This window comes from Oreochromis niloticus, linkage group LG10 (assembly GCF_001858045.2).
Source record: "Oreochromis niloticus isolate F11D_XX linkage group LG10, O_niloticus_UMD_NMBU, whole genome shotgun sequence".
NCBI classification, from domain to species: Eukaryota; Metazoa; Chordata; class Actinopteri; order Cichliformes; family Cichlidae; genus Oreochromis; species Oreochromis niloticus.
Genome location: NC_031975.2, coordinates 11,993,395 through 12,014,352, shown reverse-complemented (window position 1 = coordinate 12,014,352; position 20,958 = coordinate 11,993,395). Strand labels below are relative to the sequence as shown.

The window sequence follows — 20,958 nt, the reverse complement described above, 5'->3', positions numbered from 1 at the left end:
ATAATTTGCTTAATGACTGGAGAATTGTCGGAGCTATAAAAGGAATTTAAGCCCACCTTAAAAGGGCACTTCACTCGAAATATACAATGTAGCTATATCCCCTCTATTGTTGTATGAGTTTCCCAGTTTTGGAGGGATCAGCTGTACAACAGTAGAAACAACTTTCTTGTCTTGAATTTAATAGAAAAAAAATATTACTTGCTTTAGTTCAAGAATATGTACTTGGCATTATGGACAAACACTGGATGGAGGTGCATCGAAAAAGGTCACAATGCTCCCTCAGCTGAATTCTGCTAACATACTTCGACTATAAGTTACATTAATTCATACAGATTGGTGATAAAAAATTAAACACTCACAGTGCTGATAAATTATTGCAGTGAGAACTCAATTCAATTATCCAGTTACTGGTAGTTTAGTGCTTCTGCACCAATCATGTTAACCAGAATGGAGGACACTGCGCGGATGGACCTGTGCAGGTTAAACCTTGGGAAGCACCCCTCATGTGTCTTTGAAACTAAAAACTGCCTTCGTCAGCTTACGCAGCTAGTTTTAAAACAAGTAACTCCCTTGAAAATTGCAAAACAAATGGAAATGCGCTGAAGATAGTCTGTGCTCTCAGTCAGCTGTCCTAGTGTCTGTGCATGAGTGATTTATGGATCCACTTCTGCGCCTAGAGAAAATGTGTCTTCTGCTTGTCTCCTAATTTGCTTCTGCAATCTAAGACAGATATTTTTACACTTTTATAACTGTGGATTCATTTTTCTATGAGTGTGGTCTATGGTTGTTATTATGCATACCAGTTCGTGATTGTGGTTTAAAATGGCTCATTTATTCTTAAATTTATTGTGTAGACTGGCACAGTGTATAGATTTAGTAATCACAGAAGACTGACTCTTGTAATACTCTTTAAAATGTAAATGTAACAGATACTGCTGTACATATTTGCTTATAAATTCTAGACAAAGTGTATGTGAGTGCAAGCACTTTTTTTAATGGAATAGCAAAGTGACTTGAACCAGATGCCCTCTTGTCAAAGTTGGTTGCCTGTTCAGTTCATATGCTCTGGCGCTGACACAGAGCAGGCCTAAGAAACTATCTACAGCAGATAAACAGCATTTGAAAGTCATGTCCTTAAGAAACAGGAAAATATCCAGCAGAGATCCAACATAGGACCTGAGTGATGCATCTGGCCCTTCACTTGATCCATCTATTGATCACCAAAGCCTCATCAGAAACAGTTTCAGAGGAAGGGTGGCTGTCAAGAAGCCATTCTTAAGGAAGGGAAACAGAGAAAATGCTGACGTGTACCAAATTTCACAAGAGCTGGACTGAAAATCAGTGACAGCTGGTCTTATGGAGTGATGAATAAGTGATGAAATTTGACATTTTTGCTTCAAACTGCTATCGGTATGCATGGAGAAGGCCAGGAGAGAGGTACAACAGTGAGTATCTACAGCCATAAAGCCATAAAGCACAGTGGAGGCTCTGTCATGTTTGGGACTGCATTTCAGCTAGTGGTGGGGATCCGGTCAGAACTGATAAAACAAATAGTGTCAGGTCAATTGGAGAACATTTGACTGGGATTTTTCAGCATGACAAATGACACCTCAGACACACTGCCAGTACGGTAAATGGTAAATGAACTGGTTTTTATAAAAATGTTCTTAGAAAAGTTCTATATAAGAATCATAATGACAAGTATGTTGTATAAAGTTGTATAAAGTAGGCACTTTATACCACTAGCCTCATTCACCCATCCATTTAAGCCCCTTTCTATGCTTATGTGTTTTCTAACATTAACATCTAACATTCACTCCCATCAGAGAGCAACTTGGGGTTAGTAAAGATAAACTACCCCCCCTTCAAAAAAGCATACCTACATAGAATCTTCATGCCTCACAATAAGTCATGGATTGGCCTCCCCAGATCTCAATACCAAAGCAGTGTGGGATCATCCTGACAGAGTGACCAACAAAAAGCAGCCAACATCCAAAGGAGAGCACTGGGAAGTCCTAGAAGAACTATGTTTCAGGTTAGTAAGAATTATTGTACGTTTCAATGAAATGCTTTACAATTTTCCTAGCATAATATAAAGAAATGGGGGGCTGGTTTGACACTTGCACAGTACTGTAGATAGACAGAGTCTAATTAAAAGCGTGGTATATGAAAGTGAAAGCTTTCCGTTTTAGCACCAGGGACAGCACCAGACACAAGGACAGAGCATCATCTTCCTGCTATTGTTGAGAATACTGATACTGTGAGAATACTGCGCGACTGTGAAGGGTCAGAACCCAACCTACACACCCTCCCACTCACCCGCCACCTAACCCCCTCCCACGCACATCCCTAGCTACCACCACCACATCTACTTTTTCTTTCTTCTCCCTGTTGAACGTTAGCACAGGGAGCTGGAGTCAGTGAGGTACGGACGGCCCTTCGGATGCTCGGCTGCCGGGGGGGGAGAAGAAGCTGCTGCGGATATCCGTCTCATACCTGCCTCAAAACGGGGTCCTCTCAGCCTGTATATGTTTTTCCCCCCCAGCAGACCGTTTTGCTGTGTGAAAGCTAAATAAAGAGAGAGCCCGGTCTGGTTTCGTAACGCGCTGCACCGCTAGCAGCGCGGAGGGAAAGAGGTTTTTCGAGGATGCGGATTTAAAGGGAAGACGTTATCAGTGCCACCTGGGATTTTTGTTAAACCGTTAAAATTCTAATTTAGCGTAGCCGGACGCGTCCGAGAGCAAAGGAAGATTTTTCACATGTTTGGTTAAATTTCGCATATAGCGACGCGATAGGACAAAAAAGAAAACATCGAGAGCCTCTTAAACAGAAGAGAAAATAAGGGGTAAGTGTGTGTGTTGTTGTTGTTTTTTTTTTTGTCTCTTTATTTTCCCCCACCAGCAGGCTAGCCACTCGTAACAAAGCTAATGAGGGGGGGGGAGTCTGATATTCAGGTGACTTGCTGTTAGCTTGCCACTGCTATTAGCTTTTCATGCCAAAAGACAACGTTTTCTGTTTTACATTTCTGTGACTGGAGATAAGCCTGCATATATTTCTGTTATGTTAGCTGCCTGGTTGGGAAGTGTCCAACTGCAGCGCGTTGTGTTAGTCGTTGGGAACATCTCTGTGTACGTCTGCCTCTTCTTGCCTTTGTTTGAATCGATGTCAAATGCAGCCACATTTTATCTGCGTGTTGTGCACAGCCAGTCAGCCAGCCAGCCTGTGGATCTTTGATTCAGCATCTGCTTCTACACCAACCAAGCCTTGCCGCTTGCCCCTGGCTATGTTTTTTACGTACCATACCATGATATGCTACAGTGCTGGCATCTTGTAAAGCTATGGGCTTCGTGGTTATGTTATGTTATCATATGACATTTGAGATTTATTCTGCGTGCCTGGCCTAGGCTGTGAGTCATAGCTTGGGATGCATCAGGTAAAAGTAAAAATGAGGGCTCACTAGGGAAGAGATGATTGTAATCAAAGGCCAGTGAACACGTTGTTTTGAAATGTGCAAGTTTGCTACATGGACATCAAGCGCCTCACTTTTTAACTAGCAGATAGCACGGAGCTGGCATTTACTGGCCACCACGTGTAGATCCATGTTTCACTGGCCCAGAAACGTCTGCACTGAAAATGGTTGGAAAACAAAAAACCTCACATGGCATATATGGTTTATTGTAATCAGTATTCTTGATGAGGAATTTGCAATTTGATGTTTTTGTCTAACGTGGGTAATGGGTAACACCCATGATGGGGTGTTTTTGTTGATTTTATGTACGTATTTATTTATTTTTAAACCTTAAAGCACAAATTAGTAAAACAGGGCTAAAATGTTTAGGTGTTGTAAACCAAATCCACACAGTAGCTAAGGAGTTTGTTGATGTCACTTAACTGCTGTTAGGGCCAGAAGAGTCTGCAAGGAAATAGGTTTGAAACCAAAGTGAGGATCTCTTCATTAGAAGACAGTCATCCGGTTGTTCTCAGCACAGTACACCTCTGGTTTATGGCTCAGTTTATATTTCAGTGACTGATTCTCTAGCTTTACACAGTAGGTTAGAAAGCAGATTAATTCTGTGATATTTCTATTACCTTTCCTCCCCCTTTCCTGTATCATAGGCCTGAAAACTAGTTCGTATGTTAATGTTTGATATAATTATATGATTTTTTTTTTTGGGTTGTTGTTGCATTCATGTCTATAACAACACAAAATAACAAGTAAAATATATTATAAAATGTCATTTTAATTTCATCTAGGTTTTGGGATGTTTTAATTGGTAAAGACCCTTCCTGTCAGTTAGGCCTGAAATCATTCTGCATGTCCTCAGTTCATATTCATCACAAAAAAATTAGGGACAGTTTCCAGTGCAGGGTAGTCCAGTACATCATTAAAACCCACTACGACCTCAATAATAAACGTAATCATGATTTTTACTGTGACAACTCTGAATATGTTAAAGCTTTGTAAAAGGCAAATTTATGGCAGAGATGATTTGGTGGTGAGTGTTTGACATTCAGCAGTGTGTTATGAAACAGTGTTGGATTTTGTGCCGTTCTACACTTCATATGTTTTCTATCCCTGGTATTAAGGCTTGTACAACTATTGTCTCTAAATAGCCACACTAAGGTTTTTTTATGGCTTGAAATAAGCCTTAAGGGGGTGACTAGGCACATAAACATGACTGGCATGTATGTAGCTGAGGCAATGAGTCGGTGCTACTTTACTTAACATACATCTCTGCACTTTCTGTTATTTATGGCCATTGATGAACGAAAATGTTGTTGTTGATTGAAAACTAAACAGGACCAATCCTGCATACCTAAATGATAGGGAAGTACTGATATATTGGCTTTATGCTGTTGTCAGTCAATACTAGCCACTTATAAAAAAATGAAACACATTTACAGATGGCAGTGGCTGACAATTTTGTTACATCACAATCACAACAAGACTAAAAAAGTTATTTTCGTCACTTTTTCGTGGTATGTAACAGAAATGAATGACAACAGTAACAAAACAAACAAAGATATTGCTGTCAGCCATTGAAAGCTGTAAAGGTAAACACATGAATTGACCTAACATTTCAGAATTGGATCATACCTACCATTATATTGTAAAAAAAGATGAATATGAAGCCAGTAATTTAATTATTCAGCATTAGCCAGTTATTCTGCTTGTCTCTTTCTTTGTGGAGTTGATCCCAGTTGTTCTTGCTACAAACAAATTTTGCTTTTCATATGATTAATTTGAAGAATAGGTCAGTCTTCTTGTCTTTGTTAGTAGCTTTTCTTCAGATGTATTAACATAAATGGGCTCTTTCTGGACTGCTAATACACATTTTAATCGGGGCATTGGCTAGACTTGGAGAAAATATCAGCATACATATATACGTAAAATATATTGGCAAATTATTATGAAATCCGTTCAAGTAACTGATATAGCTAACCAGTAATTCTACATATATCATTTATTGGAGGAGTTTAAAAATATTTTTTTTAAAGTGCCATGTTCAGCTGAATAAGCGTTTATGTTCAGGAAAGAGGCTTGTGTTGTTGTGGTCAAAGTTTTCTCAATTATTGTATAATTAGACATTGTGGTAAATGTTTCAGTTAGTGCTGTATCCTGTTTCCTGGAAGAAGAAATAACAAAACAAAATAGATTAATGCACTAAAATCCTTTCATTGGAGTAAAATGTGCTTGTTGATCCTTTATACCTCATGGAATCCAGATCATACTGTTTTTTTTGTGTTCATGACCAGAAGATGAAAAAAACACCAAAAAAACGTGGAGCTTTTTTTGATGGAGACACAGACAGGATGATATAGATGGATAAGAAATTGCTATTAGCTGGCTGGATGGTTGCCTCGATGAACAGTGTTCAACAATAGAATGGGACTTTGAATGTGGGCCCCCTGTAGTGCTGATTCTCAAAATCCCTCTTGGACAAGCCTTTTTCAATTCATGCTATTCACACTTTTATCTTGCGGCAGTGAACCATATTACTAACCCAGTGTAAGCCTTTTATGGCTGCTTTCTAATGTGCATCTCTTAACAATTCATATTTATAGGTCTAACTACAGGAGCATCTCATGATATAGTGGACTAATATAGAATCTATTTATCTATCGTGTTTAATTTATCCAGTCTTTCTACAGTTGATACAAATTTAAAACACTGATTATGATGATTTTTATATCTGATTTTTAAGAAAGAATAGATACAAAGATTAAATAAAATCTTTGGTAAAGAATGTATAATAGGTTTTTAAAATACTTAGTATTTTGTACAACATGCTGTTCAAGGGGACCACAAAAATCATATAATATGTGCTAGTTTTTAATCATTTCTAAAGTTGAATCAGTTTGGATACACCTGGCAGAAATAGATTAATGCTGTTCAAGTTGTGTTTCTAAGCAGTTTACATTTTTAAGGTTAAATTGAGGTTTTTGTTCATTAGAATATAGCCGCTTCTCTGAACAACTGTGTGATTATCAACTTAAAGTATTTTAAAACAAAGAAATGTGGTGTGTAGAGCCAGAGACATTATCAGCTGAAGATGTGGCACTGAAATGGTTCTAAATTTAAATCTATAAGAGAATTATCCAAGAGCCAAGATAATGACAGTTTTAACTTCTAAGGGAAAAAGTTGTTAAAACATTATTGTAAACTAGAATTGCCTAACTTATTTGTTTTAATCAGATTTGGCTGGTGATTCTCTGCATGCAGTTTTAACGCCACTGTGACCATTAAAACTAAAGTTAATTTAGTTAATACTCAAAATAACTGTCCAAGTGCTTTTGGGTGGACTTTATAATCATTAAAAGCATCTCGCAAGCTGTAACTTTTCTGTGTAACATAAAGTTTAGTGTTATCTCCAAACCCTATTTCCAAAAAATGTTATTATACCGAATGAAATGATAAAAATTAATACTGCTGTATATCTTTTTGCTATGTGGATGCTAATTGCTAATTTAGCTGTGGCACACAGCAGTAGGACTGCTAACTTACTACTCTGCACACAGGAGGAGGGAGACATAGACACCAGGGAGTTTTATCCCCACTTCCAACAGGAGTTTGCACAGATACATAACAGCTGGAGAGCTATTCACATCATATCTTCACATATGGTTACGTTTCTGCCAGTGTTTAGTGTCAACTTAGGCCTTGTGTGCTTTTGGCGGTTAGTTGATGTGATGGAAGTGTGTTCATGTAGAATAGCAATGTGCACATCTGCGAGGGCACCATTAATACTGAACCTTCTGCAGTGCTTCTACAGTGGTCTTTCAGCTTTAATTCAGTTTTAAATGTGCATTAAGTGGTCTGGAAATGGACAACATTGCTTTTATCTTAACTTTTTAGCATAACTCACTACAATGCTGATATTTTTGAGCAAAACCAGAAATGAAGAGATGAGAATCAAACCACAGTAATGAAATATAAAAGATGGACGTAACTCCCATGAAATCACCCACTGAATTTCTGTGCTAGCTTTTTTGGCCATGGCCAAGTTGGGGTTTTGGAACACAAAAGTGCTTTATGTGGTTTAGAGGGTGGCGTTAATGCTAATGCTAATAAGCTAATGCTAACAACACTGTTCAGCAAGCTGCATCTGTAATCTATGGTGATATACATATCTGCTAATTAGTGCTAACTAAAGGACTCACAACACTAACATTTCCCTCACCAAAGTGAGGGATACACTTCTTGGACAGTCTGTGCCACACTGCAAGCCATAAAATGTATCAGTAGCACAAACGAGTTACAAAGGTCCAGTTCAGTGATTTTATTTAGTGAACATGAAGCCTAGAAAACACTGATTAGTTCCCAGTTTTTTTTTGTGCTGGAATACCTGTTAATGAAAACATAAATTCCAGGGTCCAGGTGGATTAACAAAATTACCTTGCCTAGATATATGAAGTCATCCATAGAGAACAAAATACTTTTTGTACCAGGCTCTAAACATTCTTTTTAATGCTGTAAAGTTGTGCATTTTAACTTGGGGCTCTTTGGGAATTGACTTACTTTTGCAGCCAGTATGAAGTAGCACTTAAAGATGCTCCAGTTCTATCACTTTTCAAGTGGCTACAGCCATTTTCTGCTCTTGAAGTCATACATGGACTCAGTACAATAGCAGCTCTGCACTTTGCTCTTATAAAAACCAGATTTATAAATATCTTTATGACCAGATCATGACCATTGTTTTATTGTCTCAAGCAATCTATTATAGTAAATCATCAGCTATCAGTTAATAAGAGGGTAATATAAATTGCTTGCTTTTGGGTGTGGTTGGTATAATGTGGCGACCAGACTGTAGTCAAGGACTTGACTGAACTTAATGCTTATAGATTGTTTTTAAGATGCACCACAGTGATACAGATGTCCTTGATCCTGATGCTCCAGGTTACTAGCATACAAAAAATCAAATCAAATCAAAATTCCTTATGTGTGGCTTACACAGTTTTCAGTTAAATTTTACACAGTATCTCAGATTCTATGAAAACCAACTATGTAAACTGAACGAGTACCAGCACTCTCTTTATATTATTTATAATATTGCCAGAAGCATTGATGTTGTAGTAGATGTAGTAGAAAACAGGGAAAACACAACTCTTAACATGACATTTTCCAGCTGTTTTTATTATGACAGCTTGTACTCTATTAAACCTGCATCTAGAGGCTTTTAATGAATAAATATCTCTCTTAAAGGTGAGGTCTGGAAGGCTTTTGTCAGCACCACTTATGGGGGCTGATTTTTAGATGGAGAACAGTTGTTTCGCCAGTGCTTCACAAGGTCACAAAGTGTTACACACCCCCACAGAAATCTGAAAGCACAAAGTCTCACTGCCACTTCAAATCATAGAGCTAGCAAGCAATACTGATATGGACAGTGGTTAAGTATTTGGATAGAAGCATTTGCTGATAATCACTTATCTTAAAATTAAATGAATACCTTTCAGTGTATGCGTTCAGCTTATCAGTTCGTGCTTTTCTCGGGGTACTCTGAAATTACATTTAGGAACTACAGCATCTTAGTGCAGCAACACTGCTTTTTGACTAAAGTGATCACGTTTTCGCCAAAGGTTGCAATTTGCTAAATGAATGCTTGCTAGTCCTTTTCAAAACACTTCAAAGAACAGCTGTGTGACACCACCATTATAAGTAACACCAACGTGGTGATTTAAATCTGCCGCAGACCTTAAATATGTGTTATTTTCTGTCACCCAAATGAACATATTTCATGAGGTTGTTGTTAATCATGGGGTAACTATTATCAAACTCCTACAGAGAGAGGATGTTGCTAAATAAAACTTTACATTTCAGATGGTTTAGAAACTAAAAAGTAAAGTGGTACAAAAATATTTTACACCACTGATAGAAATCTTAAAAGAAAATCCTGGTGTTTTTTTTTTATATTTGCGCATTAGGATTTTTAATGGTCAGTGAAATGTTTGAGAGCAAGGCTTTGTTTTTTTTGTTTTTTTTTTTATTATAGCTTACATTCAGACACATTATTCATATATTGGGTAGTCTTGTTGGTTCCAGGTATTTTTGTATTGGCCAGTTGTCCATAAAGTAGTCAAGCTTTCTGATTGGCTGAAGCTATTTTCACTGATATCAATGATCTGGTATGAATCCGAAGCACTGTGTATTAGCACTTGCAGGCATGATGCCCGAGCTCGTGCCTGCATTTGTTCTTGTGTGTTTTAAAATGGCATGAATAATTAATTCACTGATGTTTTTAATTTGTATTTCTGGCAGCTTGGGAGATTGATGCTATTGTAACTCCCAGCCAAATGTATTTAGAAATGAAGGCTAAGCCCAGGACTCATTCAGCTGCAGCAGCAAGAGAAGAGCACAAACAGTATAGCATTTGCCTATTTTTAGTATTAGACTTAATAAGCCATATTGTGGATGGGCCAGTATTCTCACTGGGCCTTAACTTGCCTGTGTAGCTGCATCTCTTTCTACTGAACATTAACGATACCAGTGGGACTATTAATTATTCTTTTTTTGTTGTAAATGTGACAAATCACTGAAGATGATGTAGGTCATAGGCATCCATGTTTTCTGTCAGATAATACAGATTTCAATAATATAGAGGTCATGTGGAGGATTGACATTGTTTATAAACTAGATCATTATGTTTTTGTCCATGAAGTACCTAAAGTATATAGTAGTGCTTCTGTATTTTCAGACTAATAAGAAAGTTGTAAACCGTCACTGAGTTTGATGACATTTTCCAAGACTACAGGGAAATGTGACTTCTTGCAGTGAATAGTAATTCAGCTGTGGAAACCAATTTCTGTATTTGCCATGTTGCATTGATTAATAAATTAGTTTGACTGTTAATATGATTACTTGTTAAAATTAATTTAGTGTGTCATTTGTGAAAATTATAATGCAATATAAAAGATAATACAGATGTAGAATAAAATGACATCAAAACAAAATATTATCTAGAGTTATGCTGATATCTACCTCGATATGTGGAGGGCATGCTGGCTGCGTGAGTGTTTGATAAATGTGATGCTACAGGTCAACAAAGGATCTCTGCTGTCCTATTCAGCAGGGCATTCAGGCCAGGATCAGCAGGCCGTGGAAGGGCCTCTGATGCATATGTGCCTCTGGCTGCCTCATCTCTGCAAACAGGAAAGGCTTGAACGGCTGGCCTCATCCCTCTGCTGACTCTCCATTGTGTGGGGCCACTTTGGCAGGGCACGCTTTGTCCTCTGCTTTTTGGGATCTGCCTCCACACCCTGCAGGCTCATCTGAGTATCACAGGCAGCTTGATTTGGGACAACACAGAGGTGCCACATTCACTTGAATATATTAATATTCATTAATGCAAAGCTCATGGATTTGGTAAACTCATAAAGAATGCCAGCAAAATATTTTCTTTAATTGTTGTTTTTTCCTTCACTTAAAGATTTTTACAATGAAATTAGTAAAATGTTAAAAATCTTATGTTTGTGTGTTTTGAATGACTGTGTTTTAACATGTTATTGTTATGAGTTGTATCACCCCTTTGTCTGCCATTATAAGGAGTGTGTGTGTGTGTCCCCATCTACCCTATTCCCCTGGTGCAAGGTAGCAGTTTGGCTGGTTAATGTGCACAAGCCTAATTCCCGGAGGGTGACTGATTGCAGGCTCTATTTCTCTTTCCTCTCTCCCTGATTAACGGGTGCAGTGACAAACAGACCAGCTGGGCAAAGGGAGGCAGCTCTGGGAGGGGAGGTGGGGTGACACAGAGTAAAAAAAAGGCAGAGGTGGTGGCGCTGCCTATCATACTGCTAGCTCTGCCTTCCTTTCTTAACCAGTGTCGTTCTGTTGTGAGTAATAGCCTGATGTGTGTCTGCCCAGTATAGAGCTCGATTTAGCCACGAGGCATTCCTTTGTGCCCTACTTTAATTTTTTCCCCATTGTTCAGAAGCACTATGTATCTGTGTCATGTGTCTTTCATTTGTACATTGTTTTGCTTTAATTACAGTAATAATTTTTCAAAAGCATGTTAAGATATAAAGGCTGTGACAGGTTCTAAATATTTCATACACAAATGTTTGTCTTTATTTTGTATTTGTGGATTAGACCTTGGGGGGATTTTCTTTCATAGAACCTCTTTTATGTGACCTTTTTGTGCCACATCTGTCTGCCAGGCTGTATTTTTATTTATTTATTTTTAAGTAGCTTTGGGGCTTAAATCTTATGTCTGAAGGTTTGGAAAATAGGCTTTTTTTTTAGGGGAAAAAAATCAGGTTGAAGGCTCCTGCATGGCATTTTTACAAAGTTGCATTTTTACGGGTTAGTTTCTTTATATGATTTTGTTTCTGTCTGGACTGGGGGAGGTGGCTGCACATCACTCAGGCTGACATAATTGTTGGTGTTGGACCAATCTATTTTGTGTGCTGAATGCTGATATGGTTGCATGCTGTGTGGGTGGATTTGTAAGTGTCACTTTCAAAAGCATCATGTGTATACTGTATGTAGAAGGGTTGTTGGGGGTGGTGTGCCGTAATAGGTCAGGTCAGCTTTGCATGTGCAGTTTTTATGTCACCCGGTGTTGTGCGTATGTGTGTGTGGGAGGATGAGTACAGTAGGCTGTATCATAGTAGGTCAGGGGATTGTTAGTCTGATCCATTGAGGAGCGATTAGTCCAGACACTGAGCCAAGCCTCTTCATACTCACAACAAGGGGAGGATTGGCGCTTTGTTATCGCTGCCAGACTATTGTGACCTCACTGGTCCTGCCCCTCTCCAGCTCCTGCCAATCCCCCAAACAGATTGCCTTGGACTATATTACTGCCAGGCCTGTCCTGGATAGTCTGTCTTCTGTGTGACTTCTGCTTCCATGCTGTGGCATTTTTATAATTTAGGCTATGTAGAAATCTTAAATGTAGCTACCTATCAATAACGCTAGACTGATACCATACCAGTCACTAATGTGTAGGCATGTCTTTGTTTTTCTATTGTTGTTATTACTATTATTGTTATTATTATTATTAGTAGTAGTAGTCCCATAATATGCCAGAGTAAAGAAGAAAGCATGAATTGAAAAGGAGGAGAGCAGTCTTTTGATGTTTTTGAAATCACTGTGTCATAGTTCAAATAGTTTAACATCTCTCCAATCTTCAACTGAAGACTCAGTGTCACTCGCACGTGATATACCTGACTACTTATGCATACAGTGAGTTGTAGACAAGCAAGTCCTAGGGTGCCAGATAGGTGACAAGTCAAGGAGCAGTTCCAAGGCATTGTATTTCCTGCTTCTCTAATCCATGCATTTAGTTTCTATTCCCATCCAGTTTCTTAATCAACCACTAATAGGATTTTCCAAGGATTTGTTTTTGTTTTTGTTTTGTTTTGTTTTTTTATTTATATTTTACATAATCAAATTTATGTTAAAGTACAGAGCTGCTAGATAACAGAAATGGTTGTGCATGACTTGAACAAAATTATCTAAAAACGATGATAAAAATCATAATTAGCAATATCCCAATATTGATGCAACAGTGCACCAGAAAGTGCAACACCAGCATCTATTCTGTGCTTTTTTGTCTTAAGCTATACTAAAAACTGGTAAATGTGAAATTCCTCAGGAAAAACATATTTTTAAAGAAAATACAAAACTGACTGAAGCCTTATACTTTTGCTGTGTCACACAGTAGGTTGCTACAGTGTAGCCACAGATTTTTAAGGAGTGAACAGTCTTTAAAATTTTAAGATACAAAAGTTCAGTTCTGATTCCTTTTAGAGTTGGTGCTAGGCTTTTAAAATGTGCCCTTTTTTCCTTTATTATACTTTGCTGTGGGATGTTATAGCCTGCCTGTTGTGTGTTTTCTAGAATCAGTGATGGAAGGAATATGTATAGATGCAATCTGGCCCTGTATTTCTTGTGTACACTCAGATTGGGCCCATCTGGTAGCTGTCTGTTATTGATTTCCAGTGTGATTTAGAGGATACATCAACTTGGCAAAGTATGACAAGTCCAAGAATAGTTCTCCCAGATATATTAACGGCAGCTTTACATTTAACCAGATAAATCTATTCCATTGGCTGCTATCAGGTTTTTTAAGTCGTACCTGGGTGACTCAGAAATTGAATTTGCATACTAATTGTGTGTAATGTGGCCTGATTATTCTTTGCAGTAAAACACGATCTAATAATGACCAAACTAAAACATAAGCCTGATGGACAGTATTTATGTTGCCATATTTGGGAAGGGCAGTTTGCATCCTTTAATGAATAAATGAAACCTTGAACAAAAGGACAGGGTTCAGCAGTTCTCAATCATGCTTAGCCTTTAATTACTTACTTTTAACAGCACAATTATTTTTGTAAAAATCTGTCATTTCTTCCCATCACTGCTCCTCATCTAAAGGCTCACTGATGAAGTTAGCCACAGCTGGTAGACACAACAAAAGCTAAACTCACAGGTATTAACAAACTGACTACTCAACCTTGTCTATTAATCTGTTCAATGCTCTTAAGCAAATGGCTTCAGTTAGTTAATGGGTCTCTATTGCAGGAGGCTTAATCTTAATGTAGGTCCCCCATTGTGTGTATTTGTGCATAACACTAAAGACAAGCTGTGTGTCTGGTTAGTGCTGTATACAGTAAAGCCTTTACATATAGAATTTTTACCATGGCAAATGGTTAAGGTGTGAATCACCATGCCTGTACAGCAGTTCTTGTGCTGTAGTTGTGCAGAATAATTGTCTCACACTCAGGATTCGATTGAATAGAAAAGACAAGATGCTTCTGCTTCTCGATCAAACTCTGAGAGCTAGCCAGCTGGAGAAAGCGGGTGGGATTGACCTCATTCTGTTTGAAGTATTGATTGTTGCCGTATTAGGAAGCCTTGTTTTTTTTATAACTGGATGCTGAATTCGTTCAAACAGCAGGATGGGAAGATATTGCATGCTTAGCAGTGATTCAAGGACCGAGGTGACTAATTTATTCTGAGGAGGGTTTAGACCACTTGGTGAGCTGTGGTGATGTAGAGCAATGTTTTGATGAGTCCCCTTACTGTTTGTGTGATATAATCTACCAGCACTTTCACAGGAATGTATGAATGACACATATCTCATATTTATGTTGTGAAATGTTAACAAAATGTCTTTCAGTTCCATGACTCCACACCTGTTAACGGACTGACTTTCTTTTAACAGGTGCCATTTAACTAACCTTTCTTATTTAACTAGAATAGTGGGTAAATAAATATATAGACAGAACTTTATTAATCCCTTGGGTAAGTTCCTCTAGGAAATTCAGTAAATTTATCATAATTGAACTGTTATATCATACTGACATAATGAAAGATTTTTAGTTCAGTGCAGTTTCTTTCCAAAGACGCAATAATGGCATAAAAAGACTACAAAAGCGGGAGAATAGATTTCTGGTATAAACCCTTTTCTGTTAAAGTATCTTGTAAAAACACTCAATTTTAGTTTTGCTCCAATGATGCAATACGTATTGACATTTTAGCAGATAAGCAGTTTTTTATTTACCTAGAAGTGAAGCCATGCGATGAATAATCTCTTGAGAGAGTGCTTTTTTATGTACATCTTTTGTGTCATTACAACCCTGGTTTAATGCAGTATGACACTGCGTAAGTGTGTTTATACTGCCGTATGTGTGCGTCTTTTTTGGTTGCTAGGTTATAGTTATATACTCATGTTTTGCTCAAGCAAAAGTTGAAACCTAAGTAGGTTGACATTGCTGTGCCATTATGACTCAGCATACAATGACATTACTGGAGTTACAGGAGCTCTCATTTTTAATCGACTAGCATAACGACTTCATGACAGTTGCTAAACTTATCTCAAAGTCTGTTACACACTGGCAGTTGCACCGTCCAAGCTTACATTTGCATATGACTTACATTTGAGCATATAAAACTAGAGTGCAGCTGGCAGGCTTTGTGTGCTCAGTGTGTGGGTGACGTGCATAGTCTTTTCCTTTTTTTTTTGTTTTATATAGAAAATAGAAGTGGACCATTTGTTTCTGAAATTTAATATTCAAACTTTGTCTTTCAAACATTTCAAGGGTTAGTGTTGTGAAGCTTGTTGTATTATGCAATGAACTCTCCCTGCTGTGCATGCACTGACTGTCTGCGTTTCTGTGTCCGAACTCTAGGTTGAATGCGTTTTTCTCCAGCCTGGACAACATGAGCACAATCTCGCCAACAGACTTCGACAGCTTGGAGATCCAGCAGCAGTACAATGACATCAACAATCGCTGGGACCTGGCAGCAGAGACTGACTGGGACAATGAGAACAGTTCGGCACGTCTCTTTGAACGGTCTCGTATTAAGGCCCTCGCAGGTAGGCTATACATCAGTGTACATTCTTGCCAGTGTTGCTTGTCAACGTGCACCCATGTACGTGCATTTCTTTCTGTTTAAAACATCTTGTCACAATTGAATACAAGAGTGTCACATGTCTCCTTAGAGGCCGGATACTGTAACACTAAAGTTGTAAGTACAATTTATTAGGTACACCAGTGCATGCCAGGTATCCAGGGATAAAAATTGCCCAGGAGAGACTTGAATTAAATTCTACTGATTTTGAATGCTTGAGCAGCTAAGGTTGTTGTTGTTGTTGAGTGGATTGTTTTAAAAATTGCACTGATGGATCCATTAAAGTATGCTGAGCTTAACAGTGATCTAAATTGTGTGACGATCAAAAAAGTACAAAGAAATGACATAAAAAGTAAACAAAAGATACAACTCAATAATGATGTTTGGTCTCAAATACCAAAATGCTGCCATATGCCATGAGACAGAAGTCTTTATTTAAAGATGGTGACATTCCATAGATTTAGAAAACAGGATTGGGAACATTTTTTATTACCTTTTAGAAAATGTTTTGAATTTTACCAAGACTTTTATAGATCAAGTGTCTGCAAACATGCTGATGCTCTTGTATGCCAAGATTTGGTTAGCAGGCAGTTTACATCTATCCATAACAGTTCTGCAAACAGACCTATTATGGGATATTTCTGTGCTTCCTTTTTGCCCTCACAATGTTCTGACATGACAGGTTTTGACAGCACAATTCTTAGAGGCTTGACAGTTTTTTATCCTACCAATTTCTTTGGTGAAGTAGTCGGGAGAGGAGGGAAGAAGGTTCATTGAGGAAAATAAGACATTTACCCCGAGGAGTATTATGGCTAAAAGCAATGCCAAATGCAACTTGTAAAACAATTAATGAGAAGGTGAGGATAGAAAACCTGCGACAGTGAAGTCTTGAGCTCTTTGAGTTTCGTTTAAAAAGCTCTTTTATTCCCAATATGTTATGAGAAAGATCGTTTTTCACTTACACCAATGTTGAAACTGTTTTGTAAAGCATGTGTTTTAATATCCAACAAGAGTTTTAGCAATATTCAGTTGAGATCAGTCCTGATACTAACACTGCAGAAATCTCTGTAGACTGGGGAACAGGTTTCATTATTTTTTGTCCCCAAAGGCTCAGTTCTCTCTTTATAGGGCAAGACAGAAATACTTCCAAAAGGAGGACAAAACCAGGAAGCTGTATAGTCTGTTGAGCAAGGAGAAATTTGGCTAGGTTGATCTGTTTCTGTGCAGGTTCTTTTCACACCAGTGCTTCTGCATCTAAACTCGTGTTATGTCTGATTAGTGATCTTACTGAAATGAATTAAGATGCTATCCTTTTTAAGAGTGCAATAATAATAATAATAATAATTTTGATGACAGTTTTATTCAGTAGCTTACTCCAAAGCTTCAAAGCTGTGCAAACACAGGCCAGTCTGCCATTGTTGGAAGCGTCAAATAAGGTGACACATTATTGGCTGTTTTATCAGATCTGCTGGAGGTGTGTTTGTGTGTGTTTATTTAACTCCCCTGGCCTGGCTTCACCTTCTGTAGATGAAAACCTCTATTGTTAATAGTAAAAACAAGATGCAGTGTCATAATGAACCCAGCAGAGGGGAGCAACAGGCAGTCGCCAACACACATATACATGCACAAACATGCACATGCATACATAAAAACCACATGCTATAATGATCTTGAGCACTATTGTAGTCGATGTGTTTCTCATATACACACCTCATTTTACTAAGAGAGGGGGGGGTGCACCCCAGCTCATTTCCTTTAGGAGTTGCCATTATATAGAAATTACACTTTATAAACAGTCATGTCCTGTCATGTAACTTTTTATTCTATGGCAGTATGCTGTAGTATTGTTTGCACGTGTGATCAAACAAGAACTTGTGTGTGTATGTGTGTGCTTCTGTGTGAATGTCTTTAAATACTGTCTAAGTTTTACAAGTGTGGACTTGATGTGCACATTCTTTGACATGCTCTAGCAGCTATTCCCCCCCAGGCTTAGCTTAGGCCCACCGTTTATGACTTCTCCCCAAATGTCAAGACTTTGTGCAGTCACTAAGGTGCTTTTTCTTTACACGTCTTCCTCACAATCTCTGTCAAATTTTTTTGTGCCTGTCTCTGTGTAACATGATTAGCTTTCTTTCTCACATCTTCCAGTGTGAATTATTTCGCATGTGACAGCAGTGCGTACCTCTTACAGTGGAGAGCTTCTCTTGTTTTAAGATCATTTTCGTTTACAGATAACCACTTATCTACTTTACTGTACCGTGTGGGCAGCAAGGCAAGCTGTGCAAATTTGCATTTTTCGAAACCAACGGCTTGCTTCAAACGCAAACAGTTAGGCGTGTTCACTTGAGAGTGCGTCCACAGCTAGAACACATGGCTTTTGAAAATTATTTGACTGATTTCACAATATCTGCGTGCTTTGTGTTCAGTTTTGTAATAGATCTGCATAATTATCATAGACACAACAAACCTGAACTGTATTCAAAGTAGGCCTTTTAGTAGGATATTTTTTATAATCAACTGAAACATAACACAGACACGTGTGTTTGTATTTGGCCCGTGTAAATTTGGCCACATTTGTGGACTCATATGAGTAGTTCACCCTTCTTTAGGGGAATTCCCCTTCAGATCAAAGTTTAGAGTACGCTTCATTCTTCCGTCCTCCCATGGGTGCTCAGCTGGGGTTGTGCTGTGAGACAGATAAAATATACATGTTTAGCAAGAGATGTCTACTTGTTAAAAGTCCGCTTGGTCACTTTAACTGTTTAGACTACGTTACCCATGATGCACCTCGGTATCTGTACTTCCGGTTGGGAACGTGTTCAGCGCAGTTCTGCACAGATGAGAGGTGTGTCGGAGGTGTCGGAGGATTAACGTTTTTCCTTGCATTCGTGTGTGTGTTAACCCTGTGTGCGTGCTTATCATGTGAGTATTATAAGATGAGAGTGATAATTGTTTGACTTTATCTGTGTAATCTGCTCTGTGTAATTTGCTACGTAAGAAGCTAGTCCCGTTGCTATCGCTAAGCTACGTTGTTGGCCTACTACAGGCAGCCTTGTTCGCAGCTGATATCTCATTTAATATACGACCTACGGTCAAGCATTGCGGTTGGAGGTGGATGTAACTATTTACTGTGTTTATTATCTGAATCGTTGTAATCTGTAGAGATCCTGTTTGCTAATGTATATACCAGCTAGAAATTCATTTATGGTCTTAGGGTGCCATCTAGTGGCCATGAGGTTATGGCAGCTCATATAACATTACGCTGGAAACCCACAGTACTGCAGAAGCGGTACACTGCTATTCATAGGGGTTAATACAAATGTTTGTTCTTTCTGTTGACAGATGACCACACACACTCATATACACACTCACACTCCCTTTCCCTGCATGTGAATGCTGTAATGCAATCGCTTCCCCACCGACGCTGTACATCCTGTTGATGTCATCTGCCACCTCCTTATTAAAGTTACTTGAACTGCATCACTGTGGAGTGCCATTCCTTCTGACCGAGGACGACTCAGTTGAAGCGTGATCGGCAATCAGTGCAAACATACATAACAAGTGGTCCTTCGAGCCGGATTGCCTTGGCTGAGTTAATGAGATGGCAAACCCTCAGGATAGAGGTGCATCGAGTAGCCCCCGTCCAAAGCGGGAGAAGAAACTTCCGGGACATCTGGTGGACTATGAGCACAACCTAACTGAGCCATCCGAGCCATCTAGAGCTCCAAGTAGTTCAAGCAGCTCCGATAATGAAGAGGAGGAGAGATGGCAGAAGATGGAATCAGTCTGGAACAGTGTCCTCCATCACATGACTCAATTGCAGGTATCTATGGAGGAAACTCGTGGGACATTACTAAAGCGGGTGGAGCGTTTGGAGCAGGCTTCTAAACCTGGCAGTCCTCTCCCCCCAGAAACAGGAGCGTTAGAACAACTCCAACCTAGTTCCTCCATAACAGAAGTTGCACCACTACAACCTAGCAGTGAGGTGTTACATCACACCACAGAGCCAGTAACTGTGCCAGTAATACCCTCAGAGCAGGACACCACAACACCTGTGAACATGCTGACGCCATTCGAAACATCCGCTCCATCACCTCCTCGTAAAGTGCGCCTTCACACTCAGCCCGTGCTGCACCCTGCCACTTATGTAGCCGCATCGACGCCACTCAGGAGACCTGAACGATGCACTGCTGAACCCTTCTCATATCAGCGATCGGAACATCAGCTCCTTATAAGCAGGCCAGACCAAGTGCAGCTATTACATCCTGCATCCCCAGCTGATCAGCCACTACAACCTGCTCATCTTTCAGTACACCAGCTATCACAGGCTGTGGACCCAGTGAGTCTGCAGCAGACGTCACATCCCGCTGCTCCCGTCTTCCAAGCCAGACATCCAGCTAATCCTGTGTACTTGCAGCAACCACCACATCCTGCTGATCCTACCTACCAACCTTCACGTCCACCAGAACTTGCGACCCAGCCATCACAGTGGGCAGAAGCTCATGGCCCTGTGCCCAACATACTGCATCCTGAAGCTTTGCATGATCCAGCTGGCAAATACTATGTTCCTTATCCCTCAGGAAGTAACTTTCCATCATCTTCCTCTGCTGAACACCATAATCCACAGGTTGCCACAACTTACCCAGCAGGAACGCCTCTACCAAACCTGATGGAGATGATGGTAGCGTCTTCATATGGCATTCCAAAGCCTAAGCTGGTGATCTTCAGGGCGGGCAGAGAGAGTGACTTCGCCTTATTAAAGAAAGGGCTGGACAGCACCTTAGGGCCACATTCTCATCTGGGAGAAGATTACAAGTTTCAGGTCCTATTAGATCATCTAGAGCATCCCAGCGCCCTACAGGTAGCCAAGCGCTACATTCACGACCGCACTCCCTATACTAGTGCAATGAGGGCGCTAGAGCAGAGGTATGGACAGCCAAGGCAGTTAGTCCAAAGTGAGCTTAGCACTATATTAAACTGCCCCCCTATTAGAACCGGAGACTCTCAAGCTATTGAAGACCTGTCCCTGTCTGTGTCCAGCCTGGTCGGGCTTCTCAGTACCATGGATGAAGTAGCAGCCAGTGAGCTCCATTGTGGTTCACATG

The 20,958-nt window shown here is 39.4% G+C and overlaps 1 protein-coding gene across 5 annotated transcripts in view; it reads left to right on the top strand.

The window, feature by feature from the left end:
• Positions 1-2,340: 2,340 nt before the first annotated feature.
• The window catches only part of sptbn2 (spectrin, beta, non-erythrocytic 2), a 56,836-nt gene continuing 38,218 nt past the window's right edge, over positions 2,341-20,958 (top strand). For 3 of the 5 annotated variants that reach the window (XM_025910625.1, XM_025910623.1, XM_013272330.3), the window contains exons 1-2: positions 2,341-2,845; positions 15,631-15,818. In XM_025910625.1, coding sequence (XP_025766410.1) covers positions 15,662-15,818 — 157 coding nt within the window. In that variant the 5' untranslated portion in view covers positions 2,341-2,845; positions 15,631-15,661. Of the gene's footprint in view, positions 2,846-10,591; positions 10,807-15,630; positions 15,819-20,958 lie in introns of those variants that run through there. The other 2 variants (XM_013272326.3, XM_025910624.1) reach the window with 2 other exon arrangements.